The 15527-nt window shown below is 47.5% G+C and overlaps 2 protein-coding genes across 7 annotated transcripts in view; one reads left to right on the top strand and one right to left on the bottom strand.

Moving 5' to 3' along the window:
* Positions 1-10229, bottom strand: part of LOC121438256 (phosphatidylinositol N-acetylglucosaminyltransferase subunit A-like) — a 76621-nt gene extending 66392 nt beyond the window's left edge. The window contains exon 1 of the mRNA XM_041638475.1: positions 9770-10229. The gene's annotated coding sequence lies outside the window, so the exon portion shown is untranslated. The remainder of the gene's footprint in view (positions 1-9769) is intronic.
* Kmt2a (lysine methyltransferase 2A) overlaps positions 9533-15527 on the top strand; it is an 84495-nt gene continuing 78500 nt past the window's right edge. For all 6 annotated transcript variants that reach the window (XM_041638469.1, XM_041638466.1, XM_041638468.1 and 3 more), the window contains exon 1: positions 9533-10201. In XM_041638469.1, coding sequence (XP_041494403.1) covers positions 9779-10201 — 423 coding nt within the window. In that variant the 5' untranslated portion in view covers positions 9533-9778. The remainder of the gene's footprint in view (positions 10202-15527) is intronic.

Below are 15527 nucleotides of genomic sequence, written 5' to 3'. Positions count from 1 at the left end.
GCCAGCTTACAATCACCTGTAACTCCAGCTCCAGGAGTTACATTGACCTCTTCTGGCCTCAGTGGGCACCAGGCAAACACTTGGAAATAGACATACATGCAGGCAAAACACCTATATACATAGCAATTTCTCTTAGACAGAGGGAGGGAGGAAAAATGCAGTAAAGCAGGGGATGTAGTTCAATGGTAGAGCTTGTCTAGAACAAGAGGCCTGATCAGTTTCTAGCACTGTAACAGGAAGGGGGAAGGGAAGAAGTAGTACACAGTATTGTGAGTGCCAATGGTTGCTTCTGAGGAGGGGGCAGGAACAGAGAAGTGAAGGAAACGTGAGGGTCAGCCAAGAGGATGCATAGTGGAAGAACACTCCAGGCAGACAGAAGGGCAAATGCAAAAGCCTTAAGCTAAGTGTGCCTAGCTTCCAGGAACTATAAGAAAGGTCAAAGCAGTAGCAACCAAAGATAGAGTGAGGTCAGGGAGTTAAGGGTTTCTGGGACTTTCATGAGGTTAGGGACCAAGTGAAGAAACGTGTGGACTATATTCACATCAGTTGAAAAGATATGTATGTCCAGCACTTCAGAGGCAAAGGCAGGCAGATCTCTGTGAGTTAGAAGCCAGTCTGGTCTATATTGAGAGTATCTCAAGAAAACTTTTTTTTAAAGTATATATTCATATCTATGTACATATAACATATATGCTTGCATATTTACATGTGCACATATAGTGTTAGAGGGACAGCAGTATTATATAGACCTTCTAATTTTATGCTGCTTAATGATACTTTAAATTTTTACCTTGTAGCTGGTGGTGGTTCACACCTTTAATCCCAGCACTTGGGACGCAGAGGTAGGTAGATCTCTGAGTTTGAGGATAGCCTGATCTACAAAGTGAGTTCTGGGACAGTCAGGGCTACACAGAGAAACCCTCTCTCAAGAAAAACAAGCAAAAAATTTTATTTTGCATATCTCACTTTTACAGCAATTAAAAATTAGTTTAAAAGTAAAGTCTTGTGTTGGAGAGTTGGCTCCATGGTTAAGAGCACTTCTTGTTCTCGCAGAGGACCTGTGTTCAATTCCTAGCACCCACATGGTGGCTCACAACTGCCTATAACTCCAGTTCCTAGAGATCCAAATCCCTCTTCTGAATTTCTCAGACAACAGGCACTCATGTGATGCATTGCATATATGCAGTCAAAACAGTCACACACATAAACACTAAAAATTAAAATAAAAACTTAAATAAACTCTTGAAGGCCAGCAAAATGGTTGAGCAGACACCACTTGCTAAACAAGACTGACAACCTGGATCTGATTCCCAGAGTTCCCCATGGTGGAAAGAAGCAAGAACTGATTCCCAGAAGTCATCTGCTGACACTCATATATGCGGTGTGGCAGTATGTGACTGCAGTCTCTCACATGCCCTATACACATACATGTGATAAGAAAAAATAAAAGAAACACTGGATAGAGGTAGTGCACACCTTTAATCCCAGCACTCAGGAGGCAGGGAAGGCAGATCTCAGTGACTTTGCAGCCAGCCTAATCTACAACCCCATCTACAAATTGAGTTCCAGGACAGCCAGGAATGTTACACAGAGAAACCCTGTCTTGAACAACCAAAATAAATAAGTAGATAGACAGACAGACAGACAGACAGCTAGATAGAATAAACTCCTAGGGTTGGAAATAGTAGAGTGTTTGCTGCCACACAGGAGGCCCTGGGTTCGTACACCAGGCATGGTAGTATATGTTTATAATCCCAGCACTGGGGAGGTGGAAGTAGGATGATCAGGAGTTTAGTGTCGACCTCAGTTACATGGAGTGTTTAAAGCCAGCTTGGGCTGTACGTACGAGACCCTCCCTGCCTCAAAAACAATTGTAGCAGCCTCTTAACCATGTGTTAGGGGCTCCAGCTAAGGTCCCTTTCTTTCCTTTTACAGGTGTGCCTCCTGAAAAAGATGGCTCCCCTTGCTTCTTCCTGCCTTCTGAACCAGCAGTCTGTCTTGGGCTTTGATGTGTCATCTACAGATATCACCTATGTCTGCTCCAGAGTGCAGTGGTTTCTCATGACTGGCATCCTGGTGCAATGGCTGCGGGTTGGACTCCACAGTAAGCCTCTGCTTCTCCCTTATTACATCAAAAATATCTATTTTTATTTTATGTGTCAGGGTGCTTTTCCTGAATGTGTGTGTACCATGTGTGGGCCTGGTACTTGAGGCGGTCAGAAGGTGTCCAATTCCCGAGACTGAGAAACCTTTGTGAGCTATCATGTGGACTGGAAATCCTAAAAAGAGTCCTCTGCGAGAGCAACACATGCTCTTAATCTCTGAGCCGTTTCTTCAGCCTCTTACTACTACCGTTTAAATTTATGTGCGTGTGTGCATGCACAGGTGTGGATGTCACAGGATAGCTTGGGGGAACTGATTCTGTTCAACTATGTGGGTCTTGGGAATTGGATGCAGGGAATCAGGCTAGGCAGCAAGCACTTTTACCTGCCGAGCCACCTCACTTGCTCTAGCCCCCCCCCCCCCCCATCTCTTGACCTCCTGCCACCTTGAGAGTTGCTCTCAGTTCCTCCTACATCTTTTCTTGCACCTTCCTCTAGCCTTCCTATACTTCACTGGGCCATTTCATTCTCTGTCTCCTGTGACTGGGTAGTTTGGGTTAGCTTATGCAACAGACCTAACCTGTGCCAATTCAGAAGTCACTAGGGCCACGATTCAGAGACATCTGGAAAGCAGGAGAAAGAAATTCCCAAATACAGAATTCCCATGGAGCTTTTACAAGGTAAAATAGCCATAAGCAGATGATAGCTACTCATCACTTTTCTTTCCTTGAAAAATATGAATTTTGGCAGGGCAGTGGTGGCTCATGCTCTTAATCCCAGTACTCGGAGGCAGAGGCAGGGGGATATCTGTGAGTTTGAGGTCAACCTGATCTACAAAGAGAGTTCCAGGACAGCCAAGGCTACACAGAGAAACCCTGTGTCGAAACACCTATATACATATACATATGTATATATATATGTATATATATATATACACACATATATATGTGTATATATACCAACATATATATGTGTGTGTATATATGCATATATACACACACATATAAATGAATTATGATCACTGGTATAATTTCAAATGGAAATAGTTTAACTGATTTCAGAGTAAATGTAAAATTACAACAATAGCAACAAAAATAAAGCCAGCTAGCACATTCAATTGCCAGACTCCTCTAACAACACCATTCCTTGGACTGACAAGACAGTTTGGTGATAAAGGCACTTGCTTCCAAGCCTGGCTACTTGAGTTCAGTCCCTGGAACCCATGTAGCAGAAGGAGGAAAGTGACCCCTGCAAGTTGTCCTCGAACTTCCACACACATGGGATGGCATGAACCAACCCATACACACACATACATACAAAATAAGTAAATGTTTATAAATACCCAAATAAATCAACAAAAAATTTAAAGCCCTTTAGAGCGAATCCCCAAATCAACTATAAAGCTGGGAAGAACCATTTATTTAGAAAGCATGAGTTGGGGGCTTGAGAGATGACTCAGAGGTTAAGAGCACTGACTGCTCTTCCGGAGGTCCTGAGTTCAATTCCCAGCAACCACATGGTGGCTCACAACCATCTGTACTGAGATCTGGCGCCCTCCTCTGGCGTGCGGGCATACATCAAGGCAGAATGTTGTATACATAATAAATAAATAAATCTTTAAAAAAAAAAGCATGAGTTGGGCTTATATAGACTGTCTATATACAGCAGATACAAGCATGAGTAATCCATGGCTTCTGTCTTCACAAAGCTTTGTCCCCCAAATTAGCTAGACCTTGTCTTTGGCAGAAAGCCAGCTGCTGTCTATCCTAGATTCAGTAAAACCCTTTCAGTCATAAATAGAACTATGCCAAATTCTTCTCAAGTTCAGAAATGAAAACTAGTAGACACGGGGACAACAATTACTGTTTTAAAAAAAAATAATGTTTTATTTTTATTTTATGTGCATTGGTGTTTTGCCTGCATGTGTGAGGGTGTCAGATCTTGGAGTTATAGACAATTGTTAGCTGCCATGTGGGTGCTGGGAATTGAACTTGGGTCCTCCAGAAGAGCAGTCAGTGCCCTTAACTGCTGAGCCATCTCTCCAGCCTGCAACTATTGCTTTCTATTTTACTTTGTTAGTTTGTCTTTTAGCCCAGGAGTCTAGCCTTGAACTCAGTGTGCAGTCCAGACTGGCTTTACATACTCCGTCCACTGTTCTACCTCCCTAGTGCCAAGATTACAGGTGTACACTACATGCCCAGGCTGCACCATCACCTCCATAATATAAGGGGGCCTTTATTAAAGAGTTATAAATTTGCTCTTTTCTTTTTAGAAGAAAGCAATACAAAAATTCTGACCAGTTCCATGTTCTGTGATGATCCTGTGGGGGGAATTTAAATGACCCAGCCAGCTTCTTGTCTCAGTTCAAAGACTTTTGGGTCTGTTGTACTGAAGATGCACTGTGTCCATTTGGAGGAAGGAAATTGAGAGAGCTGTCTTCACCAATGGTAAAGAAAATCTGGGTGAAGTACTTGGAAGGTTGAAGCAGAAGGATCGGGAGTTAGGTCATGCTAAGCTATATAGCAAGTTTGAGGTCAGCCTGGGTTATTTGAAACCCTGTCTCAAAACAGAAAAAAAAAAATCTAGGTAGGTTCTATTCTTAGCATTAACAAACAAACCAACAAGCAAACCGTGTGTGTTGTTTCTATCTGAATAAGAAAGAAGATACTTAGAATATGTAATTTAATCTTCATAGCAATCTTGTGAAGCTGCTATTAAGATTCTAATTTTTGCAAATGAGGAGATAGGCATATGGCCAGGTACCTGGCTCAAGGTGTATACCTAAAAGTATTGGACCTGCAAATCAAGCCTATATTTGTGACTCCGAGCCCATGTTAGTTCCACCATGATACTCATTTTGCAGTGAGGAGTCCGCAGGGTAGAAAGAAAGAGAGCTAACAGCTCTGAGTCCCTTCGATAAAAAAAAAAAAATAGGTTTATTCATTTTATATGTGAGTGTTTGCTTACATATATATATATATGTATACCATGTGTATATATGCTGTCCATGGAGGTCAGAAGAGGACATTGGATCCCCTGGAACTGGAGTTAGGATGGTTGTGATCCATCATATGAATACTGATAATTGAGTCCAGGCCTCTGCAAAAGCAACAAGTGCTCTTAACTGCTGAGCCATCCTCTCCAGCCTCTAGAGGTCTCTTTAAAGCCAGAGTAATTTATGAGTTCTCAGAAATGGGCAAAGTTTGGGGTTTCCTTCCTGAAGGGTTCCTTCTCTCATTTGAAAAAAATGTAAAATATGTGCATTTTGATTAGAATGGCAAAGATCAAGAAGGCTAAGAAAAACTTTCAGAAAGGTTATGGAGAAAGAAGCCCTCTTCAGTATTGTTGATGGGAATATGAAATACTTGAACAACCTTTATTGGCTGGGGACAATTTGGTAATATCTATCAAAATCATAAATGCACATACTTTGGGTTCAGCAACTACACTTCTGGGACTCTATACTAAAGAAGTATTACACAGTGGCAAACTGGTGTGTGTTCAGAGTCGTGCACTGTGTTATTGTGTGGAATTGAATGGCTGGGCATGGTGGCTCATACCTATAATCACAGCATTCAACCGAGGCAAGAGGATTGCCTCAAGTTTGAGGTCAGTCTGGGCTACAGACTGGGTTCCAGGGGAGCATGGGCTACACAGTGAAACCCTGTGTTTGTTTTATTTTTAAATGAGATGGCTTGGTTGTTGAGGGCACTGGCTGCTCCTACAGAGGACCCAAGTTCGATTCCTAGCACCCACATGGTGGCTCAAAACCATCTTTAACTGCAGTTTAAGGGGATTCCCAACCCTTCTCCTGGCCTCCACAGGCACTGCATGCAGATGGTGCCTAGACATACACACAGGCGAAACAGCCATATACATAAAGTAAAACTAAGAGAGAGAAGGATGAGGAGGAGGAGGGCTTTTAGTAGCTAGAAAGTAATGTAAGTATCTACTAACAGACATCTAGTTAAATTAAACTGTGCATTTTCCAGACATCCCCAAGAGTGATAAAAAACAATTTCCTAGCTTTATTAAGTGAAACTGTTGTGATGCCAGGAATGGACTTGATATCTTTGCATTTATGGAAACAGGTCCCTATGGATTTGCTTGTTTAGGTGTAGGTTATCTTTGAAGTATATGCACCAACGGTGACTTTTGCTGCCGCTTAGAGTAAGACAGGACTGAGGGCAGCAATGCAGTAGCTCAGAACCAGTGCGGTGGGATTTTAAATTTCATTAACATTTTATCCACACAAAGCTAGACAAGGCGGCGCATGTAATTCCAGTACTCAGAGGTAGAAGCAGGGGGATCTTTCTAAGTTTGAGACTAGGTTGGTTTACATAGCTGGCTGGGGTCTAGGTTAGTTAGATCATCTCAAAAAAAAAAAATTAAGAGATGGGGGTTAGGGGCCTGGAGAGAGCCTCAGCAGTTAAGAGTTCAAGCGGCTCTTGCAGAGGACTGAGATTTGTTCCCCACCTATAACAGGTGGCTCACCACTGCCTGTCACTTCAGTCCCAGGAGTTCTGGTCTTCTCTTGACCTCTGTGGGTAATTCTTGCTGTGCATACAAACAAGCAGACACATAAATAAACAAACAAACTAGCGTTTAAAAAATAGGCGATGGGGGTGTAGATGGAGTGTTTGCTGCACTTGCAAAGTCCTGGGTCTGATCCCAAACCCCACACTAAAACAGGTACGGTGGGGCACACCTGTATTCCAGATACTCTCGAGGTAGAACGTTCAGCGTCATCCTTGGCTACACGGAAAGTTCAAGATCAGTCTCAAATAGATGAGGCCATGTCTCAAAAATAAATATTAAAAAAAAAACATTAACCACATGGCTATATTAGGTATGCAAGAGAAATGAGTCAAAATTTAATACCAAAAATAAAGCACACGCAGTTTCAGGTAACATGAGAAGAGCATAGAATAGTGTCTATGTGTGTCCTCAACCCCGTGTGTGTGTGCTGGTGCTCAGGATCAAACCCAGGGCTTTCCAAATGCTAGGCAGCTGCTCTTCCGCTGAATGTCTTTCTGCTGTCCACAGTCCAGTTTCCGGATACTGGTGTTAGATCCCACCAAGCTGCAGACCTATTACTATGTATGTAGTCTAGGACATTACTCAGTTTCCCTCCTTGTAAAAAAAAAAAGAATTATCTTACATGATTAGTAAGAACTGAATACACATAAAGCATTTGGCCTCATAGAACGTACTAGACAAAAGCAAGTTATAATCTCTATTTCTCCTCTAAAACATTCGGTCATAAACCCAATCTGATCCATCCTAGCTCTCTCTCTGCACTAGCCTGAAAGACCAACTCTCAAGGGGTTCTCCCCCACTTCCCAGGCGTGTCTTCACAACCTTCAAAGACATTCTCCATTCTTGTTGCTGCCACACACCCTGTAGACCTCCCACCTGTGCTAAATGAAGTGTGCTTGTAGGGAGGGGTTACTCAAAATCCAGCTGGTTTGTTTTCTCAAAGGCGGAGGGCGGGAAGAAATTCTGTTGACACAGTTATATAAAGCCTGTCACTCAGTCCCCTGCCTACTACCTCTATAGGCCGTTATGCATATTAAAGAAGGGGGGCGGCAAATACAAAAGAAAAATAAGCGAGAGAGAGTGAGAGAGGCAACAAATCAGGATGCTTGAGAGAATCCACGTGGTCGCCAATCTGTAACTGATCAGAGCAGCTATACCGAAGCAAAAACCCCAGAGTCTAACGCTAAATATATTGGAATAGAGAAATCATCCACAATGGGGTGTGTTATGTCCTAAGCAGAGTTATGGGGCTGCTGTTGAATAGCCTCTCGCTGCTCCCACTCTCTCTGTACCTAGTAAGCCATGAGAAGCAACAACGGAATCTGGCTGTGCGTGCGTTGTGTGAATGTGCGTTTTGCAAACCATCTGGGCCCCATCCTGCGCGGTTGGAACGATGATGGATCCCGGATGAGTTTGGGGAGTTGGGGTTTGACTGTGTCTCCTCCCTTTCTCTGTTCCCTTCCTCCCCACAACCCCATTCGTTCACAGGCACAGACGTCTTTCCGTAGGAAGGACGTAGGTTTTTCAGCACCAGGAGGCCGTGGACCTCTGGAGGCGTGCAATACAACCTCCAGTGGGTTAGAGCTGGTTTCTACCTGCCTTACTACGACCCTCACTGCCCTTCCTAAATCGGCTGTCCTAGGCGATCCTAGTCGCAGTAGTGCTCGCTACGGGTGCGGGAGACCTGGAAGGCTGCGTGACCTTCCAGCGAACTCCACCTCGGCTGGAGGGTGGGGGGAGATGGAGTCTGCTCCGGGTCTGCAGGCAGTGTATCGATCCCCCCACCAGCCTCAGCCAACGCGTATTTTTCGGGCAACAATCCTTCCTCCCTCCCTCCTTGATTTTTCCATCCCCGCAGGCTTCTAACGCCTTGCTAGAGGCTCCCTCTCCTATTCCCCGCAATAAAGTAAACCCCGTGGATATTCACACTACTCCCTCCCGCCGCTGCCCTATCCCTCTTCCCTCTCCCTCCCTCTAGGCTTGCTAACCCTGCGCCCAGAGCTTGCCGGCGGCGGGCCCCTTCCACCCAGTGTATCATAATGCTCAACGACCCCCCCCCCCATCATGAGAAATGTGCTGGCGAGCCCCCTCCCTTCGCGTGCATACATTAGGGTCCGCTTTGCAGGCAGCGGCAAGCTGGTAGCGGTGGAAGAAGGGGCGGGGCGCCTTTGCCCGCCTCTTCCCTTTGGGCCCCGTCCGTTAGCCACCCAGTTTCAGCTCCGTTGTAACCCCAGGTCGTTCGCGCAGCGCACGCCGTGGTCTCCAACGTCCGGGCTGGGAAAACACACCCCAACTCAGCAGAAGGGCACGAAAGCCAGAAGCTCCTTGCCTCCCTCCAGCGCACAGTGGGGCGAGGAGGTGGCGGAAGCCCGCCACTCGGTCGTGTGCATTTTAGAGAGCGCTCCAAGCATGAAGATGGGAGGGGCTCCTCTTTTATTGGATTTTATTTTTTAAAGCGCGTTCACCGAGGCCCTTGCCATTTTGCATAGACTCAACTGGGCGACGCTTCGGTTTTGCATGGAGTACAATGGGGCTTTCTGGATTCTAGAAGCGTTCCATGAGGGCTAAGCCCGCCGCTCTCCAAGGCGGAGAAGGCTCGCTCCTCCCGGGACCCAGCAGCCACGCCGCACTGGAAGCGGCTCTCCTGGGCAGCTCGAGTCTCTGCGCGTCCCGGGAACGTGTGTAATCGGCCCCTCGGCTCTCCCGGCAGCGGGCCACCCGCTCCCTCCGCCTCCATCCTCCCGCCGCCCTCGCCCCCTCCCCCTCTCCCCGGAACCCGCCTCCGCTCCGGGCTCCAGGGCTTCCTCCCCCCCCCCCCCATCTTCCCTGGCGCTGCCGCTCCCGGAGGGCGGGGCATGCACTTATCCAGGTTGCGGGGCGGGAGGAGCCGGGCCCGGGGCTCAGCATAGAGCAGCGGCCGCCGGGCGGCGGAGGCGGAGGCCAGAGGCCCATATGCAGATTGCAGGGCAAGCAAGCGCCACCCGGCGCTCGGCATAGAGGGCCGCGGGGTGCGAGCGGCCGGGCGGCGCCAGGCGGGTTAGGCAGGTTCCGGGGCCCGCCGCTCCCCCCCCCCCTCCGCCTCCCCGCCCCCCTGTGTTGTCGCCTCTCCCTCTCGCTGCTTCACTTACGGGGCGAACATGGCGCACAGCTGTCGGTGGCGCTTCCCCGCCCGACCCGGGACCACCGGGGGCGGTGGCGGCGGGGGGCGCCGGGGCCTAGGGGGCGCCCCGCGGCAACGCGTCCCGGCCTTGCTGCTTCCCCCCGGGCCCCCGGCCGGCGGTGGCGGCCCCGGGGCGCCCCCCTCCCCCCCAGCGGTGGCGGCGGCGGCGGGAAGCAGCGGGGCTGGGGTTCCAGGGGGAGCGGCCGCCGCCTCAGCAGCCTCTTCGTCGTCTGCCTCGTCTTCGTCTTCGTCATCGTCCTCAGCCTCCTCAGGGCCGGCCCTGCTCCGGGTGGGCCCGGGCTTCGACGCGGCGCTGCAGGTCTCGGCCGCCATCGGCACCAACCTGCGCCGGTTCCGGGCAGTGTTTGGGGAGAGCGGCGGGGGAGGCGGCAGCGGAGAGGTAAGGGGGCGAGGAACCCCCGGGTCCGGGGTCTCGACCCTCTGCGGAACCCCTCCCCTCCCCCATCCAGGTTTGAGGAGCATCCCAATCCTGGAAACATCCCGGGGTCCCTAACCCGGGGCAAATGGCCCTCCCATTTTGGAACCCCCCCTTATGGACTGCAGACCCCCAGGCGCCTTCCCCGGGGGTTCAACCCCTTCTGGCTAAGGGCGTTTACCCCCTACACCGCCTTCTTTCCCTGGACCCTTCCCCAAATCCCTTGGCACAGACCCCCTTGCGGGGGTTTCCCATCCCGGGACTGAACCCCTCCTCCCTTTCACAGATTACCTCATCCGAGCCAGATTCCTCCCTCCCTCTGCCAGAGACCTGATCCCGCCACATCTCCGCCTCCTTTCCTGGGCAGATGTGTTACTCCTAGGGCAGTCTTCCCCTTGGACATCTCTCGGGTGGTGGCTTCATCCAGGGCCATGTTCTTCTCCTGGCCCATGGGAAATCCAGGTGCCCTGCTGCACCTTGCTTTCGGAAAAACCTGACCAACCCTCTCTCCATCTCCAGCCAGGTCTTCACCTTGCCAGCCACTCCCCCTTCTCTCACCTGTACTCCCAGCCCACTCCCACCTCCAGCACACCGGGCCTCCTCGTCCCGCCCCACCCCACGGGAAACCTTTCCCCTCTACCTTGCCTGTCCTCATCTCTCCTGCGAAGATAACAGTGCTTTCCCCTGCCTTAGTCCCTTTCCCCATCTTCCAGGGCTGCGGTTCCTAGGCTGCTGGTGTCAGAGATTTACCTCCAACTCCACCCCTTTCCCTCCTTTAGATGAAGGACCAACGGTGTGTTAGAGGGAAAATGGCCCAGTGTCCCCCTAAGCTTGGAGCAGAGCTACTTTCCAGTATTCTCCTTGAGAGGGAGCAGACTTTCCCTCCAGCTCTAGAGAAAGGGGGCCCCCAGTGAGGGGTGATGTTTGTGGGGGGACTAGAACAGCATCCTCCCAAGGGAAGCAGCTGCTCTCTTACCCCACCCACTGCGCCTGAGAGCTTGCAGCCTCTGGCCCTGGCTCCCTCCCGCCCTTCTCTCTCTCTCTTTTTTCCCCTCGTCATTTTATTATTGATCCACCTTTTCCTAGGCCAATCCTGGGGCTTGGTAGGGGTGGAGGAGAGCCCGGCTGGGGTAAGAGTAGATAAGGGACAGTTTGACGTTAGTGTGGTGGCAATGGTGGTTGCTTTGGGTTGGGAAAAAGAGGAGGATCATGGAGCAAAGTTAGTCTTTGGGAGGTAAGATTATTTGCGATTCCTATTGGGAGACTCAAGGTGGGTGGAGGGTCAGCGCTTTGCCCCTTTCCCATTGAGTAATCGGTTGAGAACCGGGATGCTTTGATAGGCGGTCTTCAGCCTTTTTCAGCAGAAAGGAAAGTTGCCCAGGGAAGGGAAGTTGAGTCCAGGTTCAGTCAGTGGCGTTGCGCATTTGTTTTCCATTGGATGCAGAAAGGGCAGTTTGAGTCGCAGGAGGGGGGGCGGAGAATGGGATGGGGGATGCTAGGGGGAGGAAGAGCAGCTGCCAGGGGCTGAAGTGAAGGGGGGTAGGGGTTTGCTGCTCTGTAGTGCTGTTGATTGAAACAGAAAGAGAAAGATAGCAACCAGCAGTTTCCTGCGTGCTCTGCCGTTGGGGCAAACCCCTTGTGGCCCCTTATGCCCTGCACCCCTTTAGATTTAGCAAAGGCCTTGGGAAGACCGGGAGGGAGGAGATCCTAAGGAGCTGTCCTTTTTTCTTTCCCCCAGTTGTTAGTCTCCCAGCCTCCTTTTAAAAATTGTTTCTAAGGCAGCTGGCTCAGGAGACTGACAACAACCCGCCTTCTGACAGAGCCAGGAGGACATGATGGGGGCGTGTTCCTTGCTGTGTAGCTAGCTAGCTGCAGCATCCTCTTTGCCTGCCTCTCTCAGCTCTGTCTCCACCTCCTTTTCCCAGCCTTCAGAAGGCTGCTGCGGTAAGCAGGGTTGTTTGAGAGTGTTTTATTGGTTGCATTGGTTTATTGGTTTTATTGGTTGTAGATTATTATTTTTTGAAAGGCCAATTCTGTATTTTTTAAGCTAACAACACAGATCCCATGTAGTTGGAGAACCAAAGGCCTCATACATGACAAAAAGACTGAACCGTTCAGGTTACTTGCATGGAGTTGGTGCTTAAATGTGAGTTGATTCTGCTTTTTTAAAAGATACAGCAGCAAAACAAAACAAAACAAAAGTCTTACATTGACTTATTTACCTACGTGTTTTCAAAATTGAGACTAGACTGGTTATATGTTGAATTTTATTTTTGTGTATATTTGAGTGTTATAAGAAAGTCTCTATTAGGAGAAGTTGGTCTGCTTTATGGAGATGCCCAAAGCAGCAGCATTTCATTGTTGGCATGCTTATGCATTTCATATTGAAGGACTGTGTGTCCAAGGTCTCAATGTTCTTATCACACATTCAAAAGCAAAGTTTTATGTCAACAGCTTCCAATCATATAAACTTTTTAAGAGACTGGTTAGAGAGAGGGAGAGACCTAGATCCAGGGATTTAATATCTGGGCATCAGAATATTTTATCTGTTGGTCTTTGACAAAAACTACCTTTGAGGTTTTAATCAGGTGCTGACGGTTTCTTACCTGTCAATATTCTGGTTGTGAGCTAGCTCTTTATTTTGCCTTACTGGGTAATTTGTTGTATAAAACTTGTCAGGGAATTTCAGTTCCTATGAATAAGATCAAGTATGATGAGGAGGAGTTTTTCCTCTTTAGGACTTTGCCTATGAATGGTAGTCACTCTTCCATTGTGAAAAGGGCAGGTGACCCCTTGCCTTAAATCCAGTGTTAGTTTTTTTTCTAAACTGGACTTTAATGAGCTGTTGGTAAGCTTTCTGTCTGTTCGTTAGGGGCCATGTAGCACGGGCTGATGGTATGTGTTGTACATGGTAAACGAGAGTGGCAGCCTCTTCCGGCATTCGGTGACTTTCAGCATAGAAACCAAGCATTTGGTGACACAGTCTTACACATCAATGATAGAGTTCCACAGGTCTTAATCCAGGCTGTCATACTTACATTATCCTTAAGGTTGCTTCTTAGAAGTTATCCGTGCTTCTTAGGAGGTCTCGTCTGGACTCTTGGAGTTGTTATGTGACCCAGAACGAATCTAACCTCTTTAAATTGTGGTTCACTTTAAGGGAATAATGACTTGGAGTTGCACATAATCAAAGCTGAGTTCTTCTGGTGACAGAACTCCGGATCCTCCTATAGGAACCATGCTGTTACCCACAGGAGACCTGTTCTTCGTTGCCATTGGTTCTTTGCTCTCCTTGGATCGATCTCTCTGGTAACAGCTACATAGGAGTTCCTTGGGATTACATTCTGTTATAATGAGGTGATTTTTCAAAATACAAAGACGCTTGGGCAGTCTGTGTGAATTAGGAAGCACCACTGAGGTCCATGTCTTGTGCTGCTTTTCCATGCTCTTCATAGCGTCAGCCGCTGTCTCAGGTGGTGCTCAAGTGACTATGTTTGCATTCTAAATAAGCACAGCAAAGCAGCATCTTCCATTGACTAGAACTTGTAGTAGTTTAACATTTATTTCAGAAATATTTTAGCATCCAGCAGTCTTCATTGAGTTCATATGCCTCTCCTATCACCACTCAACACGTTAAAAGCAGTTTTCCCTTGATCTTAACACCGCACACTTTAATTATATGTGATATTAAAACTGAATTATAGCATTGGTGCATATTTGTTTTCATCTAAAGTTGAGTGAAGTCCCTGTGGCTTGAGGCAGGCTTTTAGGTTGGGCTTAGAAAAGAGGGTAGTTCTCTAACTGGAAGACTGCTGGAGAGTGTCTGCGATTTTTTTTTTTTCCCCTTTAATTAAAAAAAATTTTTTTAATGTTAACCAAGTGTATGTACCCAAAGAGTTGTTGGTCTTCGCGGCTGATCCTGAGCTTGGCAGAAGGTGAATGAAGCTGAGAGAGCACATGGAGTGGACATCAGTGGGTATGAGCTCAGTCTTACTCATCCCTCTGTCACTGCATGTCTTTGGTTTGTTTGTTTGTTTTTGAGACAGGGTCTTATTATGTAGACCATTCTGGCCTTAAATTTGTGGAGATCTGTTAATCCAATATTTCCTGAGTGCTGGGATCAAAGGTATGTGCCCCAATGCCCAATTGGGCAATTCACTTTTAACCTTCAATTTCTGATATATAAGTGAAGTTGTACTAAATAGCTCATAAACCTTTCTGTTCAATTATTCTTATTCCTTATTTCTTCATCATCATCAAGACAGTCTTGCCATGTAGTCCTGGTTGTTCTGGAACTCCCTATGTAGAGAAGGCTACCTTTGGATTTCTCAGTTCTACCTTGGTGTCTTCCAAGTGTTGGGATTACAGACATGCAGTACCACGCCTAGACTAGAATTTCTTATTCTGAGTTTGTTTGTTTGTTTATTTAGTGAGACTGTAGTGCTTCTTAATATCAGATTGTACATTTGCCTGTTTAACTATCATTATTGTTAGGAGAAATTTCACCTTGGTGGGAGAAGTTTTAATTGGATGGAAAAAAAGCATAAGGGTTTTGCTGAAGTTGACAACAATAATGGAAATACTTTTGCTTTGGTTTCTTGCTGTGTTACTCATGCTGACCTTGAACTTCTAGGCTCCAGCAGTTCTGCCTCAGTCTCCTAAGTTGCTGGGACTATAGACATACACCAGTGTGCCTGTCTTGAAGATCAAGTTTGAAATAAAATGCCGTGTACCTGTAGAGAACTCCAGTGTTATCCTGTTGTTTGGCTAGATTAGTTTTCATTGTTGTAATTTCCTTACCTAAAAGGAAGCTATTTCCAGTCTGGATGATGTATTTCTTAGGTGTATGAGCTTTTAAATGAAAGCATGAATCCAGAGCAGTAGAAACTCCTTTGAGTGAAGGAGCTGTTAGTAAGTTTTGAAATGAAGTGCTGAATATTAGGAATGCAATCTGAAGGATTTTTTTCTCTTCTCCGAAAGCACGTCCCATGTCCCCGCATTTCCCTCCCAGTTAAGCATCTCAAGGCTCATGCTCCTGGAGGACATGGTTCACAAAATAGTGAGTTCCCTTCTGATTAGAAGCAAGAGAAAATGCTCCCGTTTGGGTTTCATTTCTCATCTCTGCTCACCTTGGAGCTGTCCTTCCAGGGAACAGCTGTGCAGCTTGAGCCCGCCAGTTGCCTCCCTTACTCGGTGGCTGGAGGGGGTGGCAGCCGCACTTTTGCCTGCTCGGAGGCGGAACAGACTGCAACGCCTCTCTCTCTTTTGGAGACTCACTGTGTTTTAATTG

The sequence above is a fragment of the Microtus oregoni genome, unplaced genomic scaffold (assembly GCF_018167655.1).
Source record: "Microtus oregoni isolate MIOR12 unplaced genomic scaffold, Mior012 000055F_ref0000237, whole genome shotgun sequence".
Classification (NCBI taxonomy): Eukaryota; Metazoa; Chordata; class Mammalia; order Rodentia; family Cricetidae; genus Microtus; species Microtus oregoni.
The sequence above is the reverse complement of the archived record's forward strand: the minus strand, read 5'-3'. Positions and strand labels throughout refer to the sequence as shown.